General features: G+C 47.0%; 1 protein-coding gene across 1 annotated transcript in view; it reads right to left on the reverse strand.

Moving 5' to 3' along the window:
* RFX4 (regulatory factor X4) overlaps window positions 1-17,070 on the reverse strand; it is a 132,943-nt gene that overhangs the window by 53,568 nt on the left and 62,305 nt on the right. Inside the window, exons 5-8 of the mRNA XM_059681761.1 lie at window positions 11,644-11,705; window positions 7,428-7,641; window positions 5,976-6,053; window positions 1,952-2,115 (exon numbers count right to left, since the gene is read on the reverse strand). Coding sequence (XP_059537744.1) covers window positions 1,952-2,115; window positions 5,976-6,053; window positions 7,428-7,641; window positions 11,644-11,705 — 518 coding nt within the window. The remainder of the gene's footprint in view (window positions 1-1,951; window positions 2,116-5,975; window positions 6,054-7,427; window positions 7,642-11,643; window positions 11,706-17,070) is intronic.

Here is a 17,070-nt window from a genome sequence, read left to right on the forward strand (position 1 = left end):
AGGCCAATATTCCTGATGAGCATGATGTAAAAATTCTCAACAAAGTATTAGCCCACCGAATTTAACAGTGCATTAAACGAATCATATACCATGATCAAGTGCCAGGGATGCCAGGATGGGGTTCAATACCCCCACATCAATCAACGTGATATAACACATCAACAAAACGAGGGATAAAAATCACATGATCATTTCAATAGATGGAGGAAAAGCATTTGAAAAAAACCTCAATATCCATGATAAAAACTCTCAACAAAGTGGATATAGAGAGAACATACCTCACCATAATAAAGGACATTTATGACAAACCCACAGCTAACATCACATTCAATGGTAAAAAGCTGAAAGCTTTTCCTCTAAGATCAGAAAGAAGGCAAGGGTGCCTACTGTTGCCACTTTTATTCAACTTCTAAGTGGGAAGACGTCTCAGAACTAAACAACAACAAACCTGGTCCAAATACATAAATGTGGAGGCGGTACCTTGAAGACAGTGCTCCTTCTTTTCAAGTGTAACAAAATGACCGTATGTTAGACACAGGGGAAACCTAAATTAAGTCTCAAAGAGATAGTTTAGAAATCTCTAATCACAAAGCAATAAAAGGGAAAATAACATAACCAGAAAACACTAGCTCCTAACAACTGGAAAATTTTAAATGCTCTTTTTAAATTCTTAGGCCACAGAAGGACTCCAAACCAATATATTTAAAAAAGAACAATTATTAAAATATTACATATCAAAACCTATGGAATACAGTTAAAACAGTGCTCAAAGAAAAATCTAAGCCTGAAATACATATGCTATAAAGCAAGGGTAAAAAGTGTAAATAAATCAGGCATCTATTTTTTGGTTAATTTGGGGGGGGGGCGGTGACTAATAGAACTGAAGCTCCTAGAACTGGAACAGGCACATAGGAAGCACTCAATAAGTATTTGTTGAATAAATGAATAACGGTAAACTTAAGAAAGGAAAAGGAGCGAGTTAGTAAAATAAAAGCAGATATTAATATATTAGAAAAAATAATGGCATCAATAAGTATATCCAAAAGGTTTTTTTCTTGAAATAATAAAATTAGGTGAGCTAACTACAAAGAAATGGGAGAAAGCTCAACTACACAAACTAAAATATAGTAAAGCAGAAATAACCAGACACAGAGGGAAATTCAGTGAGTGCACAAACCCACTTTGCTCAACCCTAAGCAAATTAATTTAAAGATCTGGAATAAATGGATAATTTTCTAGGAGAATTTATCAAAACTTGCCTCAGAGAAAATAGAAAATCTAAACTGAGCACTTATATGAAAAAAAGAAGAAAGTTTTTGAAGATTTACCCCCATAAAAAAATTTACCAGGCCCGGATGGCTTCGAAAGGGAATGAATTCTATGCAATCTTCAAGAGCAAGTAATTTCAATACAATTTAAACTGGTTTAGACTTTAGGAAAAAGGGGGCAGGAAACTTCCAGATTCCTTTTATGAAGCGAAAACAAAAATGAAAACAAAAACAAAACAAAACAAAACAAAAAACAGTGATACCAACAACTGACAAAGATTAAACACAAAAAGAAAATGCAGACCAATCTTATTTATGACTTTTGATGCAGAAAACCTAAATAAAACATTAACAAATAAAATCCTGCAACACATTAAAGAAAATAATGATGCTCTGGGCAGGGGACCTGCTGTCTGGAGAAAAAGAGAGGGGGAGGGGGGACTCTTCACTGTATACCATATTATACACTTTGAATTTTTAACCATTTCAAAATTTTAATTAAAAAAAAACCCATAATGTTAATGGTGCTTACTGTTACCACTGGGTTTTCCTTTTATGGCTTTGTGTTAGAGACTGTCTAAACAAGGAAGGCCCCAGGCAGTGCATGATTAGAACCCAATAAAGAGAAGCAGGAGCAGTAAATGCTGGGGACCAGCCTGAGGGGAGATGAGAAGTGTGCCCACCTGTCGGGTAACGCCTGCAGCACGGTGGGCATCAGCACTCCCGAGATCGCTTTGTAGAGGATGGAGTCACACACGCCGACGATGTTCACCACCGTGGAGGAGCCCAGCACGGGCAGCATGTGGGGCGGCATCCCTTGCCAAAAGTGCAGAAGGAAACTTTGAACCTGTATCGACCCAAAGAGAGAAGATCCATGAGGTCACACCGGGCCCTCCCAACAGAGGCCTGGGACTCGGCCAAGGCCACCCCAGCCTGGTGTGGCTCGGGAGGCCCAGAAGGACCTCCTTGCCCACGTGTGTGGCTTGGCAGCCTGGGTCTATTCTGCCCTGGGAGAGGACTAGCTCCTTAACCCCTCAACCCCTTTGTGCTTACTGTGGTCTGGGGAGAATTTAAGGAAGGGAAGGTGGGGTATTGTTTTTAAAAAGCTCAGATTACTAGAATTTACTATTCTATGGGCTTATCTGTAAACCGGGACCATGAGTTGCTAGTAAGAGGAATAAGTCTGGAAGAGAAGAGAGTAGGTGCTACCAACAAAAATCTCCTGACTCAAACCTGTGAGCCTCGAACTGGGTAAAGTGCAAGGCTTTCTTCATAGCCAAATGCCTCCCTTTTCCCAAAGAGCCCTGCCGGGTGGTGCCATTATAGAATGCTAGATGCTGGTATCTGGGCAGTAAGCTGCATGGCACAGATCAGGACTACAGTAGCACTCAAATGTGGAGGTACTGTTAATACGACAGCAGGAACGCAAGCTGAGTGCTGATGAACAAATGGTTGAGTGAACTCCCAAAGCAGAGAACCCCCGATGGCCCGGACACCTGTCTTTTAGTGTGTGACTTGGAGGTCAGGGAGAGAGCAGAGTAGCGGGGAGAGGGGGTGGAACGAGATAAGGTGAGTGAAGGGACATGGTAGAAGATGATTAACCTGTGCATATAATAACATGTAAAAATGTCTCCCAGAGTAGACTTTAGCCAACATTGGCTCATCTTGAAGTGGGGGAATAACAACTTTTGTGATCTCATGGGTTCCATTTGGCTCCTGGACTATTGTATCCATCCTTCCTCCAGAGGGGGCGCTCTCCCACCCACGGCATTATTCACATCCCTGGCTCCCCTATCCATCCTGAACCAAGGCAGGGGAAAATTCAGTGCCCCAGCCCAACACTTGGGAGGTGGTACCCTTACTGGCATTAGCTTTATTTACTGAGTGCCTACTATATGCCAGATACTTTGCATAGGTTCTCTCATTTAATACTCATAATACTATTACAGCGAGACTCATCACTCCCATTTTGCAGAGACATTCACCTACATGTCCAAAGCCAGAGAGCAAGCCAGGCAATGGGTGACATAGAGGCCCTGTCTGCCTGTCTCTTGTGGGTGCCTTGTTCTTCACATGGTAACTGGGCTTCTACCTTTCCTGAGACTGCCCGCTTCCCTGCCCCCGCCCTGGTGACCTGCAGTGTCCTTCAGGCCCCTCCGAGGAGTGGGTCTTGCTTTCTCCTCACCAGGCTCCCCCGACCCCAGCCTGGCGGCCTGCTCTCACTTCTCCGACATCCATGGCCTGCCTGGACTTCCCAGTGTCGACACTGTGTGGGAGGCTTCGGGGGTGAGGAATGGGGAGAAAAGCATGTCCCTGACTTCCTGCAGGGAAAATGGTAGTTACCAAAAACATGATCAAAGTGGTGGATGCAGTCAGGTTTGTAAACTGTGAAACTCTAGTCACAGTTCTGTTAATTCCATGACAGTGAAAATATGGCAAAGTTTTCATCCAGACTGAACATTAAAACTACGACAGTGCAGATGGGTGAAGATCGCCGGTCAGGGTTCCAGTCCTAGCACCACTACCAACCAGGGTGTGATATCTCTACACCCGAGTTTCCTCACTGGAAAATGGGAATAGAAGTAGTATTTACCGCATAGGTTTTGGTAATGATTCCTTAAAAGTACTTATTATAGTGCTTGGCATGTCCTAGATGCTTAATAAAGGTTAGCTATTACTATTATATCATGGAGGCACTACTAGGCCCAAATCAGTGTTCCATCCTAAGCATTGGCACACCCTTGTCTAAATCTGAATGTCGGCCAGCCAGAATCCTCACCGTGGCTCCACTCACCTGTCACTGGGACACCTGGTGGCTGGCGGTTGTTCTGTCTGGGCCTGAGAGATGGCCACAGTGCGTGCACAAGGTGCTTGCCCTCCAGAGGATCCCCTGCTGTCCGGACCACCACCCCCGCCCCCCCGGCACTGGTCTCAGGCTGAGTCCTGAGCCTCTGCCTGCCCTTCCAACTCCAAGGAGGAAGCTCAGCCCGGTTGATTCCTAAGATCTGGTACATTCTGAATTCATTTGCCTTTCCACGTGTTCCTTGCCTGCAGCCCTAGTCTTTTAGTATGTGAGCAGTCGATTTCCAGCAGAAATTCTGTAAAGACCGGTGGCTGCGGGTGTAAAACAAATCTGTGGAAAACCAGTGTCTGTTGCGGCATCTGTTCGAGAGGCACGGGAGCCCTGAGCAGCACTCCTTCTCTGGAGCCGCCTTTGTAGCGGGTGTTTTACCCAGACCTCCCTTCCTGCTCTGTGCACGTTAGACCATTTAATGTCCAAAGGTATCGGCTCCTCGGAGTGAGAGGAAAAAGGAGGGAGAGGGAACAGTGCAAAGCTTAGGAGCTGACACTTGGAAGTTGGGTGTGAAATGGACAGACAGTGTTTGTATCTGGAGGTAGAGCTGACAGGACTGGGCATGAAAAGTGAGGGAAAGAGAAGAATCGAGGTTTGTGGCCCGAGTGATTGGGTGGATGGTGGTGGTAAGCTAAGACTTGGAGAGCAAATTTGGGGCAGAAAGTTAGCACTCTGGTTTGGCCGTTAACTTAGATGTCAATTGAATCTGGAGCTCAGGACTAAGTATATGAGATGAGAGTTACCAGCTTTTATAAAATGGAGATAATAGTGTCCACCTATTGTAACAGCCGAAACCGGTTTGGCTCAGTGGATAGAGCGTCGGCCTGCAGACTGAAAGGTCCCAGGTTTGATTCTGGTCAAGGGCATGTACCTGGGTTGCAGGCATATCCCCAGTAGGAGATGTGCAGGAGGCAGCTGATCGATGTTTCTAACTCTCTATCTCTCTCCCTTCCTCTCTGTAAAAAATCAATAAAATATATTTTTTTAAAAAATAGTGTCCACCTATTGTTAGGATGAAATCGCACCCCTTCTATAAAATGCCTGGATCATGTAGGCATTTAACAAGTGGAAACTTATTATTAGACAGAAGGAAGAAGTTCTGACTCTTGGCAAGCATAAGAGGTGAAGTAATCAGAGGCAAATAATTGAAAGTGGTTATTTAAAGTTAGTTTCCTGCCCTATCTGGTTTGGCTCATTGGACAGAGCGTCAAACTGCGGACTGAGGGGTCCCAAGTTCAATCCGGACAAGGGCACATGCCCAGGTTGCCAGCTCGATCCCTAGTAGTGGGGGGGGGGGGTGGCGTGCAGGAGGCAGCTGATCCATGGTTCTCTTTCATCATTGATGTTTCTCTCTCTCTCTCTCCCTCTCCCTTGCTCTCTGAAATCAATATATTTTTTTAAAAAATCTATAAAGTTAGTTTCCTGAATTAACTCTTTCAGTCCCCTACTGGCAGGCTTTGATACATATGTGGACCATATTGAGAATGGAGGGGACCGGTAGCCAACTCCAAATGCGCCGCAGTGGACGAGCCTCAGGAGAAATTAAATCCAAAATACAGAAATGCTTTCCTGAATCTGTAATTCTGGATGTAATGCTACCCTGACAAAACTGTCTTCCTCGCAGGCCAATCAGGCAGGATGCAGCTCACTGGTTAGACTGGGAAAAGCCCACACCACCTGCTAGCCACACAGAAGGTCTATGAAGTGGGGACAGCAACAGTGCCCGGTTCCTAGCATCACTGTGAGGATTAAGTGAGCTGACAATGTGCATCAGGGGCTTCCAGGTCAGGCACCGAGCAGCAGCTCATGAAACAGGAGTCATTTTATTGTAACACAGGCGCTTGTTGACCTACCTCATCGAAGTTGGCTCTTATCACAGTGTCCAGTATTCTCTGACAGTGTGTTCTGTACATCATAATGAAGGTAGAAACCTATGGGGGAGGGACCAACAAGGATGGGATGCATTAGTACATGTTACTGCTGCCCTTGGAATTTCAATTTTCAACTCACTTATTCCCTGTTGAGGGGATGAAGTTCACCTAACTCTTACTTATCCTGCAAGACCCCACAGAGACTCGCTTTCCTTAGGTGATGCTCGCTGACCCTCACACAGCACCTGCTGTGCGGAGTGATTCTCTAACAGAACACTGACTTTTGGTATGGAAAACACAGGTTGCACTCTCTGTCCCCATTCTCCATCCCATGAAACTGTGGCCTCTGGGAGAATAAAATGGCACATTATTCGTGCTTTTTTATCCGGCATTTCGCACAGCGCCTGGCACATAGGAGAGCTCAGCAGCGCTTATGAATTAAACTCCCCTCATCAGTTCAGAGAGTGAAAAGTTAAAACCCAGTGTGTACTTATAAGAGGTGCTTTTGCCACAATCAGGGAGACATTGGCAATCCTCTGGAATCTGCTTGGCCAAAGAATTTTCTCTCTCCTCTCCTCTTATCCAAAAATTTCAAAGCTATGGTATAAGAAGTCTGTGGAGGAAAAAAAGCACATTTGAGAAACAATAAGGATTTATCTATTTCTTAGATGGAAAGTACTCTTTGCATGCTTTTTCTCGCAGACATGTGCTTAATATAAACGTAATTTGCTTTGCAACCATCTGGCTGGCTTTGATACATATGTATCATCCACCGCCTCATCCACCGCCACCCCAGCTCCCAGCGTCACGTGGGGACAGTAGGAGCTCTGCACCTATTGGCGCACTGGCTGCACCAGGATAGGTGTGTGAGACACGTGACAACCCAGGGAAAAGTCCCCAGATTTGTGTTTCCAATAACTTCCTCCAGGTACCCTATGGCCCAAAATGAATCGCTATACCTAGAAAATCTTGTCTACGGAACTGTGATTTCACCTTATCCTGGGCAGCACACAGGAAAATCAGCTTTATAACAAAGCCATTAGAGGAGAGGGCAGGAGGCCTTGTAACTCAGAGATGGGTGGGTAGGTTGGTTGGTAGGTGGGTAGGTTGTAGGTAGTTAAACTTTTTCTTTTAGAATAATAATAGATCTGTAGTAAAGTTTTGAAGATAGTGCAGGGAGTTCCCATATTATAACCCCACACCCAGTTATCTCTATTGTTAACATCTCACATTAATATGGGGCATTTGTCATAACTAACGAACTGATACATTACTATCAGTGAAAGTCCATGCTTGATTCAGATTTCTAGCTTTGTATTTTTAAACTCACCATTTTGCAGTTTAAGTGTGTGTGTGCGTGTGTGTTGTGTGTGTGTGTGGTGTGAAAAAGATAGCAATAAACCACCCTCCCCTGAACCCTTCGGACGTGATCACCTTCTCCTCGGGCAGACTGGCTGGCAGATTGAGATCTTTGACATTTGGAAACTCCGGCAGCAACGTTCCAAGTTTGGACCGGGGTGAATATGCCACCGTCTGCTTGCTCACTTCTTTCTTGCCCGTCTCGCTCACCCAGGCGGCTCCTTTCTTGGAATACATCACGTCATAATACTGGGAGCTCTCCTTCACAGCTATGCCGTAGTAGTGGTACCTGGGCCACAGGGTGAGAGAGAGAGCCCAGGCACGTTATCAGGTGGCGCTTCCTGAGCAGGGGTGCCCAAGGCCACGGGTGCCTGGGCCCGTCCTCCCTGGGCCAGAAGCGCTAACTCTCTGGTGAGGCTTGACATCTCTGAAGTCTGGAATTAAACCAGAGTTCCATGTTGCCAGCCATCAATCACGCAGGTAAAAATAACCAAAATTGCCTCCCACAGAAAATGTTAAGTCAAATACTTTGCAAAGCAGAAAGGGGGATGAAAAAAAATTTCCATTTGTACTTAATCTCTCCTATCGAGCCAAGTGTGACCCAGGGACAGGGCATGTGGGTCTCCCCCTCTATGAAGACCCACGAAGAAGGTGGGTTTATGGCTGCAAACCACCAACAGAAACTCACTGGGTCTGTTTTCCTTAATGGATGGTGGTCATAAAGAATTGTACCCTTAAACAGATAAATCCAGTGCTTCTGCTGACACTGAATGTAAAGCAAAGCCCGGAACTTTCTGTGAACTCAAAATGGGTTTACTGACAGCAGTATTTCCCATTAAGCCTAATTTGAGGCTTTTAAGATTTTAGCTACAACCTGTTGAGCACTTGCTCTGTGCTAGGCACTTTGGTAAGTGCTTTCTGTACATTAATTTGTAAAACTATACTATGAAATGGGAGCTATTACAGTCTTTTTACAGATGGGGAAATGGAGGCAAGAAAGCTTAGTCTGCTCAAGGCTACACGGCTGCTTCGGGGAAGAACTGGGTCTCGCACACAGGTCCGTCCCACCAGAGCCCTCGCCAGGACCACTGCACGGGGAATTATAAACCTGGACGTTTGTCAGGGCCATTCATGGAGCACAATGAAGAAGTGCGGCGTCCCGGGCCCCTTCCCAGACCGACGGATCTGAAGCATGGGATGGGGCCCACGACCAGCACTGACACAGCGTCACAGGTAGCCCTGACGGCCGTCAGTTAGAGGCGGCCAGCCTGCTGGGGAAGCACCTGCATTCCACTCCGGCTCTGGGCTCCCCGACCCCGGAGGGACTGTCGCTCTCTGCTACTGTACACGGGGTGCCCACCACAGCGGCTCACAGGCTGCTAAGTGCTGTCCACGCACATTCCTTGTTTAATCTCACACAACCCCGTGAGGCTGGAACTAATGATCATCCCACTGTACAGACGAGGGACCGGAGGCCCAGAGAATTTAAATAACACACCAAGATCACCCCGTAAGCAGGAGAGGCAGGGTTTGAACCTCCAAAGGGCTTTTAACCACCCGGCCAGTGGTTCTCAAACTTCACTGACAGCAAGAATCCCCTACACAACATATTAAAGTGCAGACTCCCGGGCCCCGCCCCAGAGACTCTGGAGAGGAGATTTTCACAATCACACAGCAATGCCCATCTAGCTTTCAGAAACACGGCAACACGGTAACGATTCCTTTCCACCCACAGAAGTCACAACACAACACAAAGGCGTCACAGGGAGGAGAGACAAGCACACGTAACCCCTCACCCCCACCCCCAAACCCCCGTTCCTCCAGGTACCATTCTGTCATATTTCTGCTTAGTGGGCATCTCGCCTCTATCTGAATGCCTCCTGGGACGAGGTACCCAGGCCCTGCCAAGGGAGCCCAGTTCATTTCAGGTCCGGGTAGTTCCCAGAAAGCTCTCTCTGTGTGGAGCCGATCTGCCTCCTGCGCCTTCTACTTCCCAACTGTCATAACTGCCCTTCCTGCCCCCCCACCCAGCCCAGCGGGAGGGGGAGGGGCCGTGCCATTCCGAGTGCCCTTCAGGGGAAAGGCAGTTATGACGGCCTCCCCCAGGTTACAGAGCTCCCCTCCATAACTTCTTAAGACCGAGAGAGCAGCAACAATCCAGATCAGACCGTTGCTTGATTTTTCAGAGTGTGTACTGCTGAAATCCACGACGACAGGAAGCTATAGCTCTGATGGCTTCTGAATTCTCCTATATATTTCAGTTTTGTAGGGCAGGTCAACAACCCTCCCTGGTCATCCCCACCCGCAGCCCCAGCCCCAGCCCCTTTAGGCTGCCCAGGTATACTTGCAGAGGGATTTTTTTTTTTTTTTTAATAAAACCAACCAGCAGGTCAGAGACTAGAGCTTCTTATTACCTTTCAAATGGTTGGAGGTGTGACCAACCTTGGAGGATCCTTATGGAGAGGAAACCATGAAATAAACCACGTGGAATTTTAAAAGAAGTGCTGCAATTTGCCAACCTTGAGGTTAAAGAAAAACAAACAAACAAAAAACACCCAGGCTCTCACATGTAGACAGAGGGAAACTTCCTCCAAGTGTATGGAGACGGGAAAGCTTCCTGTTCTGGCTTCACTGTCTATTTCTACTCTTAGAAATAAATGGGCAACAAGGTATTGGGGCCAATGACTCTCCTCAGACCAGGAGCAGAAGAAAAAGAATTCATTTCCACGCACTCAGCTGTCTTCCATCCACCCACTGTCTATCTATCTGTTCAACCAACCACCACACCAGTGGTTCTCCAACTGCCCTTTGGGTGCCAACCGGCAAACAAGAAAGGGAGAATGCGGCTCTTGTACTCTGTACCCTTACCAAGGCTGAAGCCTTATTCTAAAACAGACCCTGGAATTTCTCACTATAAACAGGATTTGTTCTCCAGAGTAGTCGCCATGGAAGATTATGCGAAATTTATTCCAAAACGTCCCTGGCCAAAACTGTTCTGTACATCTCCTTGGACATCACCCCCCGAGCTTCTGAGCCCCACAAATAAATCAGTCTCGGTGTTTTCAGGACTTTAGCAAACAACGGGTTTTCCCAGTTTGATCATCCACTTTCTTTAACTTGGCCCCAAAGCTAAGCCCACACTGGGAGGATTGGCAGGAGTGTGTGTGTGTGGGGGGGGGGGGGGGGGAGGAGGGCAGCACTGGACATGCTGCTTTTGGATCACCCTTGGTCACAAGTCTTATGAGTCTTCTGTGGTCATTTTTATTGAAAAAATTTTCAGTATTTTCTAAGTCACTATGTGCTGACCTGCAACTTAACATGTCAAAATGTTTAGAAATGTTGCATAATAAGGCACCCTCTAGTGGAGTCACCATGCGCATTAGCATAATAAAGGTTCTGAGAAGTCCTGCCTCCAGGAATCTGTTCAAAACTCAGCGCTTACCAAACTTACATGGCCCTCACACCCCTTTCGTGGACCAGTTACCGATGTCCAGCAGTTTTTGAACACTCTGTGAGGCAAGTTTTACAGCTGCAGATTTTAGTGAAGCCTGAGCAGTATGGGTGGAGGTTCCCTTCCCATTGGCTCACAGCTGGTCGGCAGGTGTCCACCCATCCCTCTCGCTCCTCAGGGCACCTCCTTGGAAGGTCCTGGGCCACTCCCCCGCTGTTATTCGCTAGGACAACCTTCTTTTTGCAACCAAATTGTCTTTTTCCTGTCGTCTCCCCGTCTCCCCTACGAGAACATATGCTCCATGAAGGCAGTCCTGTCTGCTCCTGCGCTCCCGACCCGCAGCGCCCTCTCTCTGACACAGGAAGCGAGAAGCAAACAGTGGTTGGTTGGCTCACAGGCTGCTGAAAGGTATGCCGTATGCCCTGTGCACGAGAGTGTGGGTACACCTGTCCCCCTTCTCCCCCTCAGGTTTACTGGGGCAGGTTGCTCCTCTGGCCGGCTGGATGCTATGAGAGCAGAGAGTTCGCTCAGTGAAACAATCCAGGTAAACCTGGAGGCTGACCAAGAAGCTACAAGGTGCTCCTGTAAATAATGCTCAAGACGATTTTACACAAATGCAGGGTGGCAAACAGCTGGATTCCTTAGCAGGCCCAGATGGTCCTGGACAGCCTCTCTCAGGAGTGCTGGGAGAGAGGGCCCTGCTGTCTCAAACCACCTCCCCGCGCCCCATCCTCCCTCCCCGCCTCACCACCCTTGCCCTGTGCCATGGCCAGACACAGGCTTCCCGCCAGGCCTGTAGGCAGAGCTCGCTTGGCCTGGGGTGGGGGCCCCGGTGCTTACTTGGACTGTCCGCGGGTCCCGAGTCTTCTGGTGGTTAACTGGGGGAACTGCTGCCTTATGATCTGTAAGGCAACACAAGAATCAGTTACCGCAGGAAGAGCTGGGAGCACAGGGACTGGGTTTCACAGTCAGCAATCTCAGGAAGGGAGGAAAACAGGCATCGCGGGTATCGCTGGCTGCAGTGACTTATCAGGAGCCCCCGGGCCCCGAGAAGGCGACCAGGGTCGGGGAGGGGGAGCACTTGAGTGATAGTGGGGCCCTAGCTCTTGAGGGTCTCACTTGGCACTCTGTCCTTCACCCCCCTACTCACAATGTAGGGAGAGAACCGTGCACCCAGAACTTGTCACTCCCCTGCTTAAAGCACCCCAATGGCTTCCATCCACCGGAAGTAAAGCCCACCCCAGCCTCTGTAACCTGGTCCCCGCTCACCTCCTCGCCCTCGTTCCTCCCTCTCTCACCCTTACTCAGCAGGGCCCAGACACACTGGCTTTTTTGCCCCCTAGTCCCGAAACACAACCAGGCTTGCTCCCCACTGGGGGCCTTGGCACCGCAGTTCCCTGTGCCCACATGGAATCTCACGCAATTGTCCATCCCAGATGGGCTCCTTCTCTTGCATTACGCGGGCCTCTGGGTGAGGGCCCTCGGCCCAGTGGCCTTCTCCGACCAGCCACGCAGAGTGGCACAGCAGCCCCCGGCTGTCATGCGGCCCTGCTTTATGTTTTCTCACCCCACCCGACCCTCAGGAGACCGAAAGCTCCACGAGAGCAGAGACCTGGTGCAGGGCTTAGCACATGCAAAGAGCTGGATCCTTATTTGCTGCGCTCGGATATCACTAGTCGTCTTCAGAGTGGAGGAAGGGGACTGCTGCTGCCCGGGACAGCCACACAGACCCGCCAGAAGCCTGGGAGGAGGGGCCGTCGGGCAAGGTGAAAACACCCATACGGGCCTCAGCCTGGTCCTGGGGTTCCCAGCGCTGGTGTCTGTGGGCAGGCAGGATAGTGCAGGTCCTGAGCGAAGGTGCTGGGGCCGGGCCACCTGCATCAGATCCCAGCTCCGCCTTTGGTGAGCAGGACGCCCCTTGGGCAAGTGATTTAACACTCAAATGGCTCCGTTTCCTCATTTGTAAAATGGGAATAATAACCCCAACCTTAGAGAATTTTTGTGAAAATTGAATAAAGTAAATGTATATAAATAATTTGCAACAGTGCCTGGAACTTAGTAATGCTTCAATAATGGGTAAAAAAAAAAAAAAAAAAAAAAAAATCTGCATTCCCCACAGGTAAGGTTAGCGAATCTAGTAAGATCACATCAGAGACCACTTTTGAAGGTAAAAAGGGCTTCAAAAATGTTACCTCACAGTGAGGATGCTAAGAAAATGATGCGATGATTCTCTGAATTCTCTAATGGTGTCACTTTTGTAGGCAACATATCCTTGGTTTCTTCAACCCTAACCTCTGTAAGCTAAGGACCTGGGCTTCTCACGTTGTTGGGACCCGAGGAAAAGGCAGTGTACTGAGAAGGGGTCTGACCAGGGCCAGTGGCAGGGCTCTCCAGGGCTCTCCAGGGCTCTTCAGCTCTCAGTCCCGTCAGGCCAAGCATGTCAAACCCGCGTGAGGGCCACATGCGGCCCACAACGAATATTATTGCGGCCCAGAAACGTTTTAATAAAAATTCTGTAACTTAATTTTTACAATATTCTGTTATACATGATTATTAACGAACTACAACGTTCGCTCATGACTGATGACTATAATCGTGTTGCATTCATTTCCCTTGCGCGCCTTCCGCACAGGCGCACCATTTCTCTCCACTAATACCAGCAGCGAATACATTAGCAGCCAACTGCCACGTCATTAGTCTTGGACTGACTTGTTTGGTGTGCGCAACAGGAAATATTTTGCTTTCAAAGAACAAGAAAAAAAGGTTTATTTGTGTTACACTTTTTTTGGTGCAGTTATTCAGTGTCTGGTAAGTTAATGTTCAAGAAAAAAAGATTAATTTTTATAAAAATGTTCTATTATTTTATGTTAACGATGACTCATTTATTTCAGCCCTTTGTATTCAGCATGTCTCTATCGAAATAAACCTACGTTTCTATGAAAATTGAGGCTTTTGTTTTTTTTGCGGCCCACATAAGCTTAAACTTTGTTTATTTGGCCCATCTTGGCCTTTGAGTTTGACTTGCGTTAGGCAGTCTAAGGCCACAGGATCTCATGGCCTCAGCACCAAGGGCCACTCTGAACCTCTGGCCAAGTAAGCCCTCCAGACTCACATCACATGACTGGTTCCAGAGCTGAGAATTGCAGCTGTTGACAAAGCTACAATGATGGACAGATAGAGAAATGCCAACAGAGACTGAGGGTAAATACTGGAAGCATATAAACTGGGGGGGGGGGGGGGGGGAGCAGGGGATTTTTCTCGTTGGTTAAAAGTGGGTTGTGATTTGGGTTCTGAGTCTCCTCCTAACCCGAGCAAAGAAAAGAATGCAATGAAGTTACAAGAGTCCATGTATCTATAAGATAGACGCATACCCGTTGCTGATGAAAAGCAGAGACTTTCCTATAGTTCAGTCTGGGAAGTTTCTCCTATGCAAATGGGAACAACAACAAGGCCGTGTTCAATGCTCTGATACCAGCTGACAGTTAGAAAATGATAAGACTGAGTGCTGTCCAGGTGTGGCGGGTCTGAAATGCTCATATGTGGCTGATAACATTATTAGTACGTCCCTTCCCCAGAGCATTTTTACAATAAAAAATATTCACACTTTTTGATCGATGAATTCCAAGAAAATAACCTAAAATAAGAAAAAGCTATGCACAGTGCGAGTAAAAAACTCGAAAAAACATCAAACAAAATAAATGTCCAGAGATAGATAACTGGCTAAATAAATGATTAGATATATACTCAATAAAATATAAAGGCATCAAAAATGATAACAGCCCTAACCGGTTTGGCTCAGTGGATAGAGCGTCAGCCTGTGGACTGAAGGGTTCCAGGTTCGATTCCGGTCAAGGGCATGTGCCTCGGTTGTGGGCACATCCCCAGTAGGGGGTGTGCAGGAGGCAGCTGATTGATGTTTCTCTCTCATCGATGTTTCTAACTCTCTATCCCTCTCCCTTCCTCTCTGTAAAAAATCAATAAAATATACTTTTTTAAAAATAACAAAAACTCTCACAACACAGAAAATGCTTATGATATCATGTTAAATGAAAGAGCAGAACTCAAACTGCATTTACGCTGTCGTTATATAGCTGTGGTTCTCAACCTTCTGGCCCTTTAAGTACAGTTCCTCATGTTGTGACCCCAACCATAAAATTATTTTCGTTGCTACTTCATAACTGCAATTTTGCTACTGTTATGAATCGTAATGTAAATATCTGATATGCAGAATGGTCTTAGGCGACCCCTGTGAAAGGGTTGTTCGACCGCCAAAGGGGTCGCGACCCACAGGTTGAGAACCGCTGTTATATAGTTTATGTTTGTACAAATATAGGAATGGAAAGGGAATATGGAAAAATAAATCTAGATATTTGTTAGGATAGAACAAAAAGGTTTTTGTATAACATTTATGCAAGAAATCAACTTTTTAGCAAACAGGATTTTATTATTACAAATATTCCTAATTGACAAAGGCAACAAGCTAAATTTGAAAGAAGCACCAAAAATATGCCATAAGCCTGGCCAGTTTGATTTAGTGGTTAAAGCATCAGCCCTCAGACTGAAGGATCTCAGGTTGATTCCCAGTCAAGGGCATGTATGTCAGTTGCGGGTTCGATCCCAGTCGGGCTCCACCCTCTGTACCTTCTACCCACTACTCCCTCTGCCTCCTACAACCATCTCCACCTCCTCATCACCTGTGCCTTCAAGCTGGACTGTGACATCACCCCCACCCACCCAGCATGTACCACTTCTCCGTGAACAGCCTTCTTGAGTCCCTGACCAGGTAACAGCTCTTCCTGCTCTAAAAGATGATGGCACCTGCTACTTCCCGTCTGTGACCAAGTTCCACCCTCCCTCTATGTTGGATGTATCCTAACTCTACCCACACTCCCATCTCCACCCAGGGTCATGCTCTCGAACCTGGGTTGCTACAAGGGTCTCCTCATTGCCTCTGCTCTGGTAATGCCCCAACACAATCATGTCTCCATGAAGCCCCTAGACAGTGGTTCTCAACCTTCCTGATGCTGCGACCCTTTAATACAGTTCCTCATGTTGCGGTGACCCCCAATTTCATTGTTACAAATTGAACATAATTAAAGCATAGTGACTAATCACAAAAACAATATGTAATGATATATGTGTTTTCTGATGGTCTTAGGCGACCCCTGTGAAAGGATCGTTCAACCCCCAAAGGGGTCGTAACGCACAGGTTGAGAACCACTGTTCTAGACAAAGTTCAAACTCACCTGGAGCTGATGGATCAGTCCTGCCTTCATTCCAGCTCACCTCTCCCTGTCCTCTTCCCCCAGTCTCCATGCTCCGGCCACATGGAACGTCTTTCAAATTTGTGAACACACTGTGTTCTCACTCCCCCTGGCCTTTCCCACAGGCTGTTCTCATTTTCTGCAACCCTTGTTCCATGCCCTTTGTCTGCATAATGTCTATTCATCCTTCAAATCTTAGCTCGTACCTTATTTTCTTTCCAGAAATCTTCCCTGGGCCACTTGTTTAAGTGTCCATAGATAGTTATGTAGCCCATACTATCATTATAACTAGTTAATAGTCTACTCAGCCCTGCAAAGTCCTTGCCTAGGCCTACGAGACTCTACACCAGGGGTGGGGAACCTTTTTTTCTGCCCAGGGCTATTTGGATATTTATAACATCATACTCAGGCCATACCAAATTATCAACTTTAAAATCAGCAGGGCCAGACCAAATGATTTCCTGGGCCCTATAGGCCCTCAGGCCAGACGTTCCCCACCCGGCTCTACAGGAACTGGATCTCCAGCCTCATTTTCTACTGCTCTTCCCTATGTTTGAGAAGCTACAGCTTCAGTAACCACATGGGTTGCCTAATGGGACACAGCCTGGATTCATCAATAGCAAATACTTATTGAACTCTACTATATGCCAGACATTTTGCCAGGCATTGAGGGATCAAACACTGAACAAAACAGGAACAGCCTTTGTTTAGGAAGCTTACATGCTAGTGGAAAAAGACCAAAAATAAGCAAAAAGTCAACATGTCTTATATCAGATAGGTGCTACAAAAAACCAAAAAGAGCGGGGGGGGGGGGGAATAGGGAATGTGGAGGAGGGGGTGTTTTTATTTAGGGCGATAAGGACTCAGTGATCAATTGTGGCATTTGAGTGGTGACCTGAAGGCAGTGAGGGAATAAAACTTGTGGATATCTCGGGGAAGAAAACTGCAAGCTGGGACAACAGCAGTGCAAAGGCCCTGGGGTAGGAGCTTAATTAAAGGAAAG

The sequence above is a fragment of the Myotis daubentonii genome, chromosome 2, assembly GCF_963259705.1.
Source record: "Myotis daubentonii chromosome 2, mMyoDau2.1, whole genome shotgun sequence".
Classification (NCBI taxonomy): domain Eukaryota; kingdom Metazoa; phylum Chordata; class Mammalia; order Chiroptera; family Vespertilionidae; genus Myotis; species Myotis daubentonii.